General features: G+C 41.3%; 2 protein-coding genes across 5 annotated transcripts in view; both read left to right on the top strand.

Annotated features, from left to right (window-relative positions):
• Window positions 1-8,653, top strand: part of fam91a1 (family with sequence similarity 91 member A1) — a 31,993-nt gene extending 23,340 nt beyond the window's left edge. For 3 of the 4 annotated variants that reach the window (XM_079655899.1, XM_079655898.1, XM_079655897.1), the window contains exons 17-24: window positions 442-576; window positions 1,327-1,440; window positions 1,639-1,711; window positions 2,590-2,736; window positions 3,178-3,282; window positions 4,111-4,234; window positions 4,336-4,405; window positions 6,465-8,653. In XM_079655899.1, the coding sequence (XP_079512025.1) occupies window positions 442-576; window positions 1,327-1,440; window positions 1,639-1,711; window positions 2,590-2,736; window positions 3,178-3,282; window positions 4,111-4,234; window positions 4,336-4,405; window positions 6,465-6,650 (954 nt within the window). In that variant the 3' untranslated portion in view covers window positions 6,651-8,653. The remainder of the gene's footprint in view (window positions 1-441; window positions 577-1,326; window positions 1,441-1,638; window positions 1,712-2,589; window positions 2,737-3,177; window positions 3,283-4,110; window positions 4,235-4,335; window positions 4,406-6,464) is intronic. The other variant, XM_079655900.1, reaches the window with a different exon arrangement.
• Window positions 8,654-11,383: 2,730 nt separating this feature from the next.
• lratd2a (LRAT domain containing 2a) lies at window positions 11,384-13,300 on the top strand. The gene has a single exon (XM_079654894.1). It carries the CDS (start codon window positions 11,876-11,878, stop codon window positions 12,701-12,703), a length of 828 nt encoding a protein of 275 aa, XP_079511020.1. The 5' UTR covers window positions 11,384-11,875; the 3' UTR covers window positions 12,704-13,300.
• Window positions 13,301-16,674: the final 3,374 nt, after the last annotated feature.

Below are 16,674 nucleotides of genomic sequence, written 5' to 3'. Positions count from 1 at the left end.
GTGGTAGTTGTTGTGTTGTCTTGAGTGATCTGTTGCCGTGTGTGTGTGTGTGTGTGGGTGCACTCAGTCTGTAGTTGCCCCCAACAACAAGGCTATACAAAGAGAGGGAGGAAGGAAGGGAGAAAGGCTCATGAGTAATTCCTCTGCCTGGCTTCAATCCAGCTTTCTCGCTGAGCCCAGAGGCAGAAGGAAAGAAGTTAAACTCTTGTTGTGCCATTCACGCTGCTCTTTATTCGCACACTGCTGGGAGTCAGTGAAGTGGAATTCAATGAATTTGTTGCTTTGTTTTCTGCTTGGTTCAACAATGGCAGCTTCAATTTCAGCTTCTTCCACAGAAAACACAATTACTCTCCTTTGTCTCTGTTACTTACCTTCACTTTAAGTGTGTGTTCATGTCAGAAATTCAATGGAAAAAGCATTAATGTGTGTTTGTACCCACAGCATATTGGCCCGGCTATCCCTGAGGTGAGCTCCATCTGGTTCAAGTTATACCTGTATCATGTGACCGGCCAGGGCCCGCCCTCTCTGCTGCTCTCCAAAGGCTCCAGACTCCGCAAACTGCCAGACATTTTCCAGGTTAGCCCATACTAATAATTAATCAGATAAGTGCACAGTTGAGTAAGTAAACGTATGCTGATAAAGATTCTGTACCAGCTTAAGAAATATTTTTGAAGCCGAATAAGAAAAGCCCCGCACGATGTAATAAGAAAAACAAATTTTTTGAGCCCGATCAAGATGTGACTGCACACTTTTTCACTCGTCTTTGACTCCTGCCCTTTCAAGTGTTGACCTTGTCGCTCAGTTTGTAATCAGAGCACTGGAGGTACATTTTCCTTTATCTCCTTCTACCTTCATTTATAACTCTGCGCATCAGAATCACATTCATATCACACTGTGCACCTGCATTTCCCGCATCAAAGGCTTCCCTGATACTACTGGAATGTTGTAACTATCCGTGGAATGCGAGACAGTGAACGAAAGAGAATTTTTTTCCCAGAAGAGCAGTTTATATCATGCAAATGGCCACTTTATGGGTCAACTTGACATGTCAGTAAACACAATACAAATAATTCCTCAATAAGATTGGTTTTTGACTGAGATTATACATGAAGAAACCTTTTCATGTTATTTGAGTCTAGAGGTACTGTTCCATTCCACTTGTGTTGAGTTCCTCATTATATGAATACCATTATTCTTATCATTGCTTAGTACGGTACATAATGAGCTGTTGTTCTCCCATGATGCCGTTGAGGCACCGCAGTCTCATGGTTTCAGGGATTAGCAGCTGTGAGTCCTTTCCTTGACCCACATTCTGTTTCTGTCCAGACCTACGACAGGTTGTTGATCACCTCCTGGGGTCACGACCCCGGAGTCGTGCCAACATCCAACGTGCTGACCATGCTCAACGACGCGCTCACACACTCTGCTGTACTAATCCAGGTAAACACACATACTGTAAATGAGCTCCACTTTAACGTTGAGGTTGTTTTTCTCTTAATTGCTTGAATTTGATTGCATCATCTCATGTTATGTAACTGCCCCTTACGTGTTTTCACATGTGGTGCCACTGTGTGGATATATAAGCGGTGCTGTGTGTGTGTGTGTGTGTGTGTGTGTGTGTGTGTGTGTTACCCTCAGGGTCACGGAATGCACGGCCACGGAGAAACCGTTCACATCCCGTTCCCCTTTGATGCAGACGATCTGGAAGGAGGTGAGTTTTTATCCGTGGATAAATCTTTGAAATGATACACTCGTAAAAGAGGTGTTTTTTGGTGTTTCCCTTCCCTGTAGTGTGCATTTGATCTCGAAAACATGTTACAGTAGAGGCACAAAATACAGATAGGAACTCTGAAAATTAGCTTAATACGGCCCCTTTCATTTGTGTTATTACAAGAATAATTGAATTAAAGTAATCCAGAGCAAGGCTTAAAGCTACATTTATTTTCTCATGAAATAATTTGAGCAGAAGCAAACATCTGATAAACTGAATATGGCACAGTTTTAATTCTTTACGATACAAGTTATTGACACCACATTTTTGTTCACATTACTATTTTCATATCTCAATAAAGACTTAAAACCACAGAACAAAGATCAGTATTATCTAACGTAGCAAGACATAGCAGACTTCAACATTTGCTTTCCACTTCTATTAACCTTGAGTCCATGAAGGTAAAAAGCCACACTGGTCCTCTTCAAAATCATGCATTAAATAATGAATAAGTCATATTGCAATATGAGTGTCCTGTCACTGTCATGTTGCGTATACATAATTAACATAACATGAGTCAAGCTATTCAACTTTCTCTGGTTCCTCAAATATTCCGTTTTTGGGCTTACGGGTTTAAACACGTCAAACTTCATTAAAAGGATTGGAATCCTCTCAAATCCTTCTCTTGTGATTTTGTGTGTGAGGCTTAACACTAACACTGATCCCCTTAATACATTTGCTGTGACAATATGACTTCCTCTGCAGAAACAGAATTGATATGGATGCCATGCTGCACAGATATTAATATAAGTTTATATGGCGTCTTGTTGGAGTGAGCTTCACTGCCGTTGTTTGTGTTGTCTCTCCTCCCTGCGCAGGCTTCTCCCACTCCAACATGTGTGTGCACAAGGCACTGCAGAAGCTGAAGGAGAACGTGGACCTGGAGCACCAGTGTGGCTACGTCACCATGCTCAACGCCAACAACCGGCACCGCCGCAGACCCAGCGAAGGCAATGAGTGCAGAGGTAAGACACACTCTTTTTTTTGTTGCAGATGTTTGTATGTTAGAGACATAGAGTTGAATTAGTAACCATGTCTTTGCCTCAGCGGCCATTAACGCTGATAGTGCAAATTGGATTAAGCCCACAGTCCAGTTTAATTATCCTGTTTGCTGCATAATGTGTCCCTTATTGTGATAGCCTTTGCTAATGGACACGGATCGAACAGCATTAGCCTTTACCTTGAGATTCACTGCTTTAAATGCTGCTGACATAACTGAAACACATGTTCTTTTTAACGTAGATATTCACACATTTTATTTTAATTGACCTCTCAAATGTATTCAGCAAAATTGATTGAATCCAACTTGTTTTTTTAAGTAGCTTCTTAATTAAAGGTCTGTGATCCAGCTGTGAAACAACCTTTCTGTGTCTTAATGCTGATGGAGAGTTGTTGCCTTCTTTAAGGGGAAACTCATCTGGGGGGGGGCCTGGACAACAATGGCAGTACTGAGTCATTTGAGCTTGTGACAGAAGAAAACAACGGGGAAACCAAAGCAGCAAAGGCAGAGAGTAAGGCTACTTCTTTGGTTAAAGGGACAATTCACCCCTAGTGCTCTTTATAAATAAAGGCTAACATGGTGTGTTGTCCTACTGGCATTAGAGAATTCTGCTTTCTCTCAAATATAATGAAAAGAAAGGTCACTCGGCTTATGGTGCACACAACTCATCAGCAATGTCTCTTCAGAAATCATCACCTGGTTTCTCAAGATAAGAGTCAGATAAGTGATTCAGTGTCTCCAGGTGTTAACGCCCCAATATGCTCATTAACTCTTTGTCAAATAGTTAAAAGGTCTATCGAGAGATAGGCTGGTCAGAATTGACATGAGAACCCACCCGTGCAGTCAGAACCTTTTGCTGCTGTGACTTGTGATATTAATTCTCCGGCCGTTGACTTGTAATAAACATCATAGTTTGACATCAAAGCTCCAACTCTCCTCGTGTCTCTCTGAGTCCTGACTCTCCATTGCTGCAGTAGTTTCCCTTATTATCAGGTTGTATTATTATTAGCAGTTTCAAATAGGAACTCATGTTTATACCGAACAACATAAACGGTATCACCATGCAAACGGCTAGTTCCATTATATTTAAAAGAATACAGAAATGTCTCAAACACTTACAAGAAACCTATCCAGATTGAAAAAACGCATTTTTGATTTTGAGGTGAATTGTTCCTTTTTGATATGCTTCTTTCCTATTCGTTAACCTTCAAATGACTTGATCAAATGTTTGAGGGTTGGGGGAGACAGTGAAAATTAGCCTTTTTATGCTAATGTCTTGTTTCTTAAGTAGTAAAGTGTGTCCTCACCGTCCCTCCTCTCCTTGTCTCTTTTCCTTCAGGCCTTTCCTCTGAAGATGAGTGGGTTCCTCTTGAGCTGTGCTTCGGCATGCCCCTCTTCAGCTCCGAGCTAAACCGCAAAGTGTGTCGAAAAATCGCCTCGCACAAACTGTGCAGCAGCGAAAGGTAAAAAAAATAAAACACCCAGCATCCTCAAAGATTTCACTTTTGTTTAAAACTTTGAAAAAGGTGTAAGGACCTGTGTTGTGACTTTGTTGTTGTTCCAGCCTTCAAGAGCTCCTTTACTCGAGCCGAAAGCTATCGCTGAATGTGTTGAACTTCGTTCAGTCATTCCAGGTAAAAACACTCACTCTACAGGTTCACTCTTGAGAATACTTAGAGTTAATCAAGATTAAAAACGGATGAATAATTCATACTTTTATCCTATTTAATCTTTAATCTGCTTTAGAAACAACATTGTGCGGTATTGTGAGAGAGAAGGATTTAAAAAAACGTGGAAAACTAAGAGTGCAAAAATCATGATTGTGTTATCACATTAGAAAACCACATAATGAAATCTTTGTAATAACCGTCTACACAAATAAATATTGCATCTTCAATCTCGAGATAATGAGATGATTAAGACACTATTTTGATGCAATAGGATTAAAGGTCCCCTATTATACTGTTTTTCAACAATATATTACAGGTCTCAGATATATACAAAACATGTCTCTGAAGTGTTTGGCTGAAATACCAAATAGATCATTGCAGCTTCCCATAATCCCCTCTGTTTCAGCCCTGTTTCAAAAGTGCTGATTCTGTGTCTGTAGCTTTAAATGCTAATGAGCTGCTGCTGGCCACGCCCCTCTGAGAGTTGATTGGTTGAAAAAACTCAATGGTGTTCTAGGAGGAGATTCAGGTAATAAGGTGGGGGGGGGGGGGGTTACCTTGGTTGGTGATTGTCTTAATAATAATAGGTGAGCTTTAAAATAACTGCCTGGCGGCTCTTTTATCAAACCTTTTGTGTTGAATGAGTACTGGTTGGATAATACCATGTGCTATTCTTTACCATCAATCTTTTTTTAAGAAGAGTTTTTGATTCTATACATTTGCCAAACCAATCTTTTTTTTTTTATCCAGAGAAGACCTACATCCAGTCTGAAAAAATACTTCTAAGTGAGGGTAAATACTGTAAAGAAACCTTGGCTTTTTATTGTAATTCTTTTTAGAAAAGATGAAAGACAACACATGAACATACCAAACAGAAAGGTAGTGTGTATTGCACATGCAGTGTCCTGGAAATTGGAGCGGAAAATGCAATAAAATGACCATAGTTCAATCTCTCTGAGTGCAGCCACACAGGGTGGAGGATGTGAGAGCCGGGTTGAGATAAAGGTGAAGTATTATTTTGGTTTGCAAATCATTTGGGTCGTTTTCACTCTTGGAGAGAATGTATTGGGAGACTATAGAGAGAAAATAAATATTAAGCAGAAAGGAACATTAAATCCTAACAATTTAGTAGGAAGTTTAGTTGATAAGAACACAGGAAGTGATAATAACAAACTAACACAACACAGATGTGCAGAAGAGGTAAGAAACCCCCCCGGGGCTTACAGTCAAAATGTATCCTTAAACCATGGATATGTGTTGCCTTAACATAAGATATTTAAAGGTCACCTACAGTATTATGCAACATCCACGTTTCCTTGCCTTTAATACATCAACATGTGTCCCCTCTGTGGAAAGAGATTCGGAAAGTTTCAGGAAAAAAGATTTGCTCACTTTTTGTCCTGATCCATTTATATAAAAACCTTTCTGAAAATGAGCTGATCAGATTTTGGCCACTTTATGATGTCATAACGAGGGATTTGGCTTGTGTAACCATTTAGCCAATCAGCAACCAAGGTAACCCCCCCCCCACCTTATCACCTGAATCTCCTCCTCGAGCACCATTGAGTTCTTTTTAACCAAATATCTCTCAGAAGGGCGTGGGGAGTGGCTCCTTATTTTCATCTAAAGTGACAGACACAGAATCAGCACTTTTGAAACAGAGGGGATTATGGGATGCTGCAATGATCTGTTTTGTATTTCGAGACAAACACTTCAGAGACATTTATCGTCAGTTTGAAACAATATATTGATGAAAAACAGTATAATAGGGCCCCTTTAAAACTAAAAAGGCAATATAAGGGAAGGGTGAATGTGAATATGTCTACCTGATGTATCTGTTCCTCTTTGACCTTTTGCATATTTTACCTACGCATCTTTAACCACAAGATTAGTAAGATGTTTTTGAAAGAAAAGCCACAGTATAATCAAACAGGAACTACTTGGCCTTTAGCAACTTTTTAGTCCCCGAGTAACGACTCTTGTGTTCCTGGTTGTCCTGATCCACTGTGCCCTGTGTCAGCAGGACAGCATCCAGCCCTCTGACATGGACAGCGGCGTGTCGAACCCTCTCAGTCAGCCCCCGGCCGAGTCCGGCGTCCCCCTGCCCGCCCTCAACCTCATCTTCAAGGACGGGCAGCTGAAGGAGTGGAGTGGGCGGGCCCCTCCTCCTCTCGACATCTCCGCTCTGCAGAAGGACCAATCCACATAAACCCACCTCCCCAAAAAACTGATTTGGCCACAAGGAAAAACATCCTCTCATCAAAAAGGCCCCTCCTCTCACTGAGGGAAATTGTAAATCGAGGTCCAGCCCTGCATCGTGTCCATCAGTCTTGGGAAAATTAGCCCCGCCAGCACTTCATCACCTACTGTATGAGGAATCTCCTTCTGACAGTGTTGCCCCCCCCCCCCCTCACTGTTCCCCTCTGTGGTTCCTCATATTCGTAGCAACGCAGTGTTATCTGTTGGAGTGGTGCTATTATCACAGTATATAAGTGATGCAGGTAAACCTTACCTGGAAGATCTTTTACCTGGAAACACACACGCTGTTCTCCACTGACTATCCCCTCCCCCTCCCCCTCCCCACTCTTCTCCAATCTATGAGTGTTCTGTGAGAGCGAAGTGGTTATTAATTGTATAGATGTTATTGAAATGGCCCACAAAATATATGATGAAGTGTGACATCTGCAGGACTCATTTGACAATATGCATATTCCAGGACCAACTTTCAGGACGGATGGAGTCCAGGTTCAGCCCCCCTGTGTTGTCTCACGTTACGTGATCTGATGCATGATACTGTTGCACAACTCATGAAAAATACTTTACTTGTAATCAATGTCGGGGGCATTTATTATTTGCACTGTTCAGGATTTCTTCAAACCTGTGGATGAAGTAAGGTCATGTAATTATTTTTAAACGTTGGATTCCTTGTATTGCGTACCTGGTTTTAGACGTTAACCACAAGATAGGTTTTCCTCTTGGAATTTAACTGGGCATCAGAGAAACTGCAGTTTTTGTATTCTTTGTCATCATTATTCCTCAGTACAAGAAACACCAAAGACTCTTTTCTGTTCCTGTATTGTAAGTTTGACTTTCGTTCCTTTATTCAGCTGCCTTATCACTGTCAGCCAATCAAAAATGACAAGGTCTATAGGTTTGATTAGCTTACTTTTGCCTTTTTTTAAGTGATTTATGCACATTTGAACAAGTGTCTACAACCAATACAATCATCAATATTGAGCCATAAACTACCAACATCGCCCTTTTGAAGAGTTTGAGAAAATTAACAAAGTTGACCTGATTGCATGGATTGTTAACAGTCAGGTTTGTGTTTGACCCCGGCCTGCCGCAGCCAGTATTTCCCCCTGGATGGACTCCAGTTAGTGAGCAGTGCACTCTCCAAGGGTTTCTGTTTACACCGTGTTGAAAAATGGGCTTTGTAGTCTAGAGAGGAGAAGGCAACTTTGCTGTGAAGGCTGTCACAGACCCATGGGATGGAAATGCTAATGCTCTGCCCGGTGTTTCAGAGATGTTTTGGTCCAAGAGTCTGAACTCTTTCATGATTTTTCAGTGTGGCTCGAAGAATATAGATCTCTTTTTATTGCATTTAGAATGTTAATCCCCTTTGTTGAACATTTTTCTTGCATTTCTTCTTCTTTTTTCTTTTTTTTTAAAGGAATCTGTCTCCTGCAGTTTTTGACCCCACTTGTGGTTGTTATTTCTAATAATATGATGCCGAAATAGAAAAAAAAGGACTAACATGAGGTCCGGTTGAAGCATGATGACTGTGTAGAAACTGTTGTGTGTAAGTTGTGTATGCGTGTGTGTTGTACACCTTACTCGGTGTGTTTTCCATACACGCCTACCTTTCACAGGTCTAGTTGCAGTGCTCGGTCATCCTAGATATCCCCCATCCTCCACTACAGTGTTTAAAAAAAATGCTAGTTTTATATGTCAGCCTATATTTTAGGAAATCTTTGTTGTAGCTTGTTTGATGGGACTGTGAATATCATTGAGTGAGTTCATAATGCTCTTGTAATTAAATGGGATTTAAAAAATATGAACGTGACATTCCTTCAACATGCACTTCCTCCATCCTTACTCCATTTCCCCCTCTGCTCCAGATACATGTTATTATGATGAATAAATATGTAAAAAGTATATGAGAATATAAATAAATATGTTATAAGAACAAACTCTTTTTCCTCCCTGAAATGTCTGTCTGTGTCGTTCTTCCTCATCTACTCTTTGTTGATTTGTATCACTGATTTCTGCCTCTACTGCCTCTGAACTGTAGCCAATCACATTACATGACATTAAGCCGCCGTACTCGGTAGATGTTTTGCTCGCCAGGTGGAACAGATGGCGAGCAAGACGCAGCGGTCCGGATGCTCTGTCCATCTGCCTCGAGTACACACTTCTCACCCATCGTTGTAGATTTAAATGAACACTTTTTTGAAAAACAACATCTGAAACATGGATGTGCAGCCTCGCGAAGAGCTACGACTTTTTTAGGAATTGTAAGGTGTCGGTTTACAGTTGGCTCTGCCCCCAAAAGACAGGTGGACCCCCTCCTAATTGACTGAATCTCCCAGGCCTCCCTGCTCCAATAATTTCCTTGCACCACAAATTACAGTGTGTCACTGAGGGAGGGGAGGGGGAGGGGGAGGGGGAGGGGGGGGGGGGGGGGGGGGGCACCAGGGGCGTAAACTGGGTCAAGCCACCTGAGGATAGGACGCACCAAGAAAGAAGCAGTCATATGGCCTGCGCGTCAACACTTTGACAGTTCATTTGTTTCAGACACCCTCGTGAGGCACTGACGCTTGCTTTGGAAAGGTGTAATACATCTGCTATATTCATTCTTCAGTTTAGTTATTTTTGACTTCCATTATCAAACTGGCACTGCTGCAAGGCTTAAAGCTGACATTTAAAAACATTGTTCACATACAAAGTAGCCTATACAAACAGTTGAACCAAACCTGAAGAAAGGTCAGTGAAGGTTACCATTTCGAGCTAATATGTAAACAGCCTATACATCTTAGATAAAGTTACTAAGTGTGAGGATGCAGTTTTCCCCATTGGTGTAAGCTGTCATTGAACTGACCTAGACTACAAAATAACTTAAAATTATTATAAAATGGTTTATTTGTTTTGCCAAAGGATAGGTGTGAGAGCTCTGTGGGCCTACTGTAAACAGAGCTGCCTTGAGCTCAATGCTAACATCCGTATGCTAACACGTTTACAGTGACAATGCTGACAAGCAGATGTTTACTGTAGTAGGTAGGGTATGTTTAACATCTCAGTTCAGCGTGTTAGCATACTGACATTTGTCTAAAAGTACTAATCACAAGGTATAGCTGAGGGGAATGTGATTCATCTTTGCAGGCATTTAATTGGCAAATCGTTAAAATATGGAGCATATGCTGGTGCTAAGTAAAATAGGCAGTTTCCCCAAAATAACTGGGACACATTTTATGGGCACACTGAATGCGTGCAGAAAAATGTCATGGTTTGGAACTATTTACGTACGTTGACACCGTCTCCTTAAGCTCGCGTGGCTAAGATGTTAAACGTTGCTTCTGTCTTGACCTGGAAACCTGCATGACGATATTTGAACCCTGTGACCCAAGTTGAATCTTACTTGCCAGGGAAAACATTTAATCTGGATTAGTCAGAGTTGGAAATCACATAGCGTGATCCTCAGCAGCTCTAAGAAAGCTCAGTCTCATAATTAACCTGATAGTCTTAAGGAGTTCTGCCTAAGAACCTCTATGCTAATCTGCTGAGACTGGCCCAGGGAGCCATTCTGCCTGTTTAAACTAGACAAATGGATCAGATGGAGGGTTCCCCCCCCCCTGTTGAGACACGTCCTCTATCATTTCTACTGTACTTAATGACTTTGCCGTCAATTTGTAATCGGTCCCTCCAGTGGGAACTCTAGTGCCAGGGAAAATGTCAGGTTCATCCTCTTTGTGGTTTATGTCTCTCTCTTCTTAGTTGAACACATGTTTCTATTTACAGCCTGTCAAACATAAACACACCTCTTAGCATCCTCCAGTCTCTCACTCACAGCCTCCCATTTCCAGGACAGGTGTTTTCACAACGAGGATTCTTCAGCGTGTGCCATTTTAGGGGAATAGCTCATTCTCCTTGCCTCTGGGATACAATGGTGAGAAAATAGCCCATAACTGAGAGCCAGTCTAGGCAGGCCACAAACCACTACATGTGTAATGGAGACATTAGTCCCACCAGGGGAGGGAGAGGGAGCCAACCACTGTGCTGCTTCAGTTCACTCAAGGACAGGCAGGTGGACAAAACAGTAAAACATGTACCGCTCACAGTCTTCCTTACTGTCAACTTCTAAACCAGTATGTATTAATTGATTTTTCCCTATGTTGCATCGTTTTTTTTAAAGAAACATTTCATTAAATAAAAAAATCAAGATTAATATCCAAATTAAAATAAAACAACAAGAACTAATACAAAATACATCCATAAAAAAAAAGAATATATAAAATGAACAATTGGCTAACAGATACATATTGTTTTAACCAATGAAATGATCCCATAAATAAAACAATAAAAACGTAAACAAATATTATAGAAGAAATCAAATGTAAGGTAATAAAAATAATGAAATATATATCTCACTACCTTGCCAAATCAATAAAAACGTAAATAAAATACATCAAACATATATTCTAACTAAATAAAACTTAGTTACAATGAGATGTAATTGATTAATAAACATATTTAATTATTTATATATTCCTATAGGCCTACAACTTCGTATTTTATTTGAATTAAAGCCATAAAGAAAGAGTCTTATCCTCCAACCTCCTCAGACAAAGGGACATATTTACAACAGTATTTAAGTGGAGATGAGGAGTCAGTGTATGTTGAAGGTGCGGTGATATAGAGCCCGCACACTTCCGCTTTAAAGCGAGGCAGCAGCCGAGTCGCTGCCGAGCCCTAGATCTACAGATCAGCTTCAGTTCAGCCTCTCTTTCTGCGCAGTGTGTGCGCCGTCACCACAGCGATTTGTCTACACTAGTGCGGTGTAGAAAAACATACAGGCGAGGATTTGGATAATAACTCTCATTGTTCCGTTTACGTGATCGCCTGAAGACGGAACTTTACGCAGGGAAACAGCATGTGAGTCTACGAGGCTACACCTGCAGGATACTTCTCCTCGCGGAAATTGAAACCAGTTTGTTTTCTCTTCCCAACTCCACTTGTTGATGGGGCAACAACAAGCTACTCAATTAGCCACACCAAGGATATACACTTATGCGTAATTTGGATAAAACCCTGTCCAACGGCAGGGCGAGGGAAGTTATAACCTGTGAGGTTGTGTGGCAGATTGTGGTGATGTTTGGCGACCGGTAGCCTGACATCAGATCGTATTACACAGGCTTTCACCGGGGGAGCAGCGGCATGGGCAACCAGATGGACAAGCTGTCACATTTAAGTTACGCAGAAGTTCCCACGGTGGACCCTAACGGCGTGGACACGGAGGAAGGTCCACGGATCGGTGTCTCTTACATATTCTCCAACGACGACGACGAGCTGGAGGAAGGCTGCACGGTCGATGGCTCAGATAAGGACCCGAATAAGGAAGAGAAACAATACGATCCGCGCGACGAGGTGGAGTGCGCCGTCTACTACAGAGATGAGTGCATTTACGAGAAGAGCGTCAAGTCTGCCAACCTGGAGGTTTACTCCCCGGAGAATCTACTAAACAAATGCAAAGCAGGGGACCTGGTGGAGTTTGTGGCCACCGGTCAGTTCCCGCACTGGGCTGTGTACGTGGGGGACTTCCAGGTGGTGCACCTGCACAGAGCCGAGGTGAAAAACAGCTTTTTAACAGATGCCAGTCAAGGGAGGAGGTGTAGGATTGTGAACGACTTGTACAAATTCAAAGCTCTGGGTCCGGACATGGTGGTGCAGAACGCGATGGAGCAAGTGGGGCTAAAGGACCGAGAGCTGAGCTGGAGGAACTCAGAGGGGTTTGCCGCCTGGTGCAGGTTTGGCAAAAGGGAGTTCAAAATGGGTGGGGAGATCCGGATAGGCAAGCAGCCGTACAGGTTGAAAATATTCATGTCTGAGAAACACTCACACGTGTTGGAGTTTCAGAGTTTGGAGGACATGATCATGGAGAAGAGGAGGAACGATCACCTGGGCAGGACAGCCGTGCTGAAGGAGCTGGCCACTCACTTCAGCAGCGTGGAGCAGAGCAAAAGTGAGGAGCCAGGCGCAGACTGATGGCCTCCTGATGGCCTTCCAATGCTCTAAATTAATTGCTTTACAAGTAGAGTAGCCTTGACCAAACATAAACTGTTACACTCTGCTTTAATCGATAGCAAGACTCCACTTTATTTGAAATGGAAGCATCATTTTAGTCTGTTAACAATGTTATTGCCTTAAAGCCTCAATCATCAAAATCCCCCAGATGCTTCATGGCCTTAGTAATTATGAGTTCAGTTTTCTGGGAAAAATCAAATTGATTATTTGTAGCTCCACTCCACCACACAGAATGTAACGTTTTTATAGATCCTTTAAACATTTATGTCAAGCTGTCATGATTTTGTGAGAAGAGTGAATGTTTCTTTATTCATCGTGTGTCCTGTTACTTGATCCTGCTGCAGTTTAACTTCATCCCTCAGCTCTACCCAGACAGAAATGTGTCAGAGCTGCTCGCTGAATACAAGAAGGATTCTTTCTGACTTTTATAAGGGTTATTCTCACACCAGCACATGTTGAAGGAAATGTTGAGGAGCTGGTGTTACACTGATCCAAGTCTGTCTTTAATGTACTCACAATTCTAGTAAACCATGACCCTGTGTCTTCTTTTGAAATGAATCATCTGTCTTACTGTTTTTCTTTACTTTACAAGCATAAGAGTAAGATATTCATCCATGTCTGTTCAGTCAATTCATACAGATATCTGCTGTGTGTTTAAAATGCTTGTTTTGGCTTCTTTATATGATCTTAAAGTGTTTCTTAGACAGTCATGTCATTTGCTGGAAAGACAACACAACATGTGCTGTGATCTTCTCCCCTCCCTCCTCTACTGACATTTTATCTCCTTCATGCTGCAGGCCATGCTCTGTCGTGCTCGTATCAGACTGAAGCTGGAATTACCAGAGAGGCAGCTTTCAGTACTTTGTGTGTTTATATGTCTGTGGACAGATGTTGTCACCACCATGGAGTCACAATCGTGCAAGATGCAGTCATGACACTTTACACGTGTGTATTTAAGACAAAAATCAAAGATGGCTGTGGCCTAAGCAGGGGGTAAAAGTCCGGGGTAGGAAGTGGTGAAGGGTGCATTGCTTCTACCACTTTAAGCCGCTATGTATGTTAATCATCACAACGCAAGTTTGATTGAGCTGTGTGCACAGGTTGCTGATAGGTCAGTTTTTTTATTTGCCAGAACGTGGCATAATGTCATCAGATATACAGTCATAATGATGACAAATTCGGGTTTAGCCTGTTAGCATAGCGTCACACCATAAGCTTGTATGCAGGCAGGCAGGCACAACCTGAAATGGACCCAAATAGTTAAAGCTTAACCCTCCAGCACTACCACGATTGTTTTCTGAGATATTGTGATGAGTTTGAATCAAATCATAAAGGGTGCAACATTCCTCAATGTTTCTAGCAGCTGCCATACAGTACATGATTTAATAAGTACATCACTGCATTCAATTGATAGTAGTAACAGGAAAATAGCTGGATGACAAACTTTCATGATCGTTTACATGAACAAATTAAAAGCGGTTTTAAACCATCTGCCACCTTAATGATTAAACTATGATCCGCCTTAATATCTATAAACGTTTGTTGTTGAATCTAAACTCCACTGCATACCTATGAGAGGATTCGAGACAGTATTTTTGTTTTCACTCCAGCCCCAAAGAACGCCAGGGAATATTGTTGTACAGAGTGTCTCTACAGCCTCAGTGTGAGGAAGTCACATTGTATCAATGCAAAGAGTGCTCAGTGTGCCCTGATGATGGCAGCGATAAGCTTGTTTAGTTATCATTGGAGGAGGCTATACTATCTGCTGTAATCCACCAATGATTCTCTCGCATCAGAAAGTGATGTTTTTTTTAAATGATTTTTTTTTTCTCATAGAAATGTACTCTTAAAGCTTCTTTTGAGATAATTGAAATGCTACCCTCAAGGTTTTCCAACTCAAGAGCTTGTAATCTTGGTTGAAAAGGAATAAACATTGTACAAATGATTATTTTTTGAATGCAGAGCAACTGCACTAAATGTTTCCATGTACTTTAGCAACAGAATAACAGGAAGTGGTTAACCATAGCTACAATCTTGTAACTGTCTGACCCACAGTTTCAAAAAAGTCTGACTATTTAAATAATCTATGACTGTTTGATATATGTATACAAATAAAGAAAACATGGATCAATAAGACCTACTGTAAATGTTACTTACAGTATGGCACTTTAGCTATCTTGATGCTTAAGCCCCTACAGTATGTGCTGCATTCGCAAGCAGTTGCTTTGATATTCCTTACAGCAATGACAATTCAAATCAGGACATGGTTTACTCTCTTAAGGATGATGTCAGGTTTAACCTTTCCTAATTGATGTCATATACAGTAATATAAAGTAGTGCAGCTGAGGAGATGTTAAGCTGTTACAATGGGAACATCCTGCATGTGAGGTGTCGTGCAGATAGTTCACATGTGTTGATGGTTGGCTTTAAACTTCACAGCAGTTGAACTTGATTGCAAACTTTTAGCCTGTTTCTAGTTTTCAGATACATCAATGCAGTGTTTGACAACCTCTTTGTTTACGCCCCCTTCTAGGAATACTTACAGAAGGATTATCTGTATTTCAATTATTCTCTTTGTGTCACTTTACATGCTTGAAGAATGTTCTTATTGCAGGCCTCCACAGATAACCAAAAATGGAGAAAAATCTTGATGAATTGAGACAAATTGGGGCCGTGTCTCAACCCAGCAAAACTACTGAATATCAAGACACACTAAAAAACTGATGCAGAATAACCCACTAGCACTTTTCTGCTAAATCTTTATTATGTAAATCAGTTCCACATACACAGTTTAACGCTTGCAAAACGGAATGTGTTTTAAAAAGCACGTTTTTTAGTAGTCTTATAACTGGACACATGAGCGTCATAATATTCTGCCCAAGTTGTGTGCAAGGTTTAAACTGAGGTTTCTTTCGCATTAATTTTTGCTGTTTTTAAATGCGACCACTGTTTAAAATTGCTTGTAGATTCTTTGGAGGCGAGAGGGAAATAAGAAATCCATCAAGAATACAAGGTAGCATAGTAAGTATTTGATATAAAATGATCATTCAGTGGGTGAAGCCTTCCTTTTAAAATTAGGAGATTTCTACTTTTGACATTAATATCCCTCAGCCTTCTGTTTTTCATACAGAACATTCCTCCTGTAGTACAATGAGGGATGCATGATGCTCTCACAGTGAAGGCGCATTATCTCTCCCTGGCCATTCCTCTTGATGGGACGTGAAAGCTTGGACAAGGTTACCCAATTATAATCATCTGTCAGTGTGGGAACCTCATCCTGCTGCTGCTCCTGTGTAGGTTTGTTTTCATATAGGTGACAAACCCATGAGATTGGTTGCAATATAAAAGAGAGAGAAATCAGAGTTCATGCCTACCTGTAGCTGAAAAGCAAAAGATCATTTCGCTGCACTTGTGAGAGGTACACAGTGAGAGAGGAACAGAAGGTATAGTTTTAACAAGCCTTGTTCTCATAAATAAATACTCAGACACAATTTGCCTTCCATCTGTGTACTGCCTCCACACATCTACATGCAGATAAACACAAGTTTAAAAACCTGTTCGAGAGGCTCATCTTGAGGTGCTCCATTTCTCATCTCACCAAGAGATGTAGCTGTGGAGGAAAATGAATTCCAATTGTAGCATTTCCCTCCGAATAATGGTCGTAGGCTTTACTGATGAACCAGAATTTATTCAAACTCCAGACCCAACGTAAGAGCTTGAGCCTCTTCGGGGGGTGCTAACATTTAAATATACACAAGTTATTGAGCCGTTTCCGCTCTACATCCTGAACTCCTCCCTTCGATGCAATGCACTTCCGTTTTGGCGGACTGGGTTTGTTTTGCTAGCTAGCTCCGTTGTGCCGACAAAGCACTGATATCGCAGAGACAAAGAGGATATAACAATTACAACATGAAGAAAAGTGGTTCGGGAAC

The sequence above is a fragment of the Notothenia rossii genome (genome assembly GCF_949606895.1).
Source record: "Notothenia rossii genome assembly, chromosome: 10".
Taxonomy (NCBI): Eukaryota; Metazoa; Chordata; class Actinopteri; order Perciformes; family Nototheniidae; genus Notothenia; species Notothenia rossii.
This window is presented reverse-complemented; position numbering and strand designations above follow the sequence as displayed.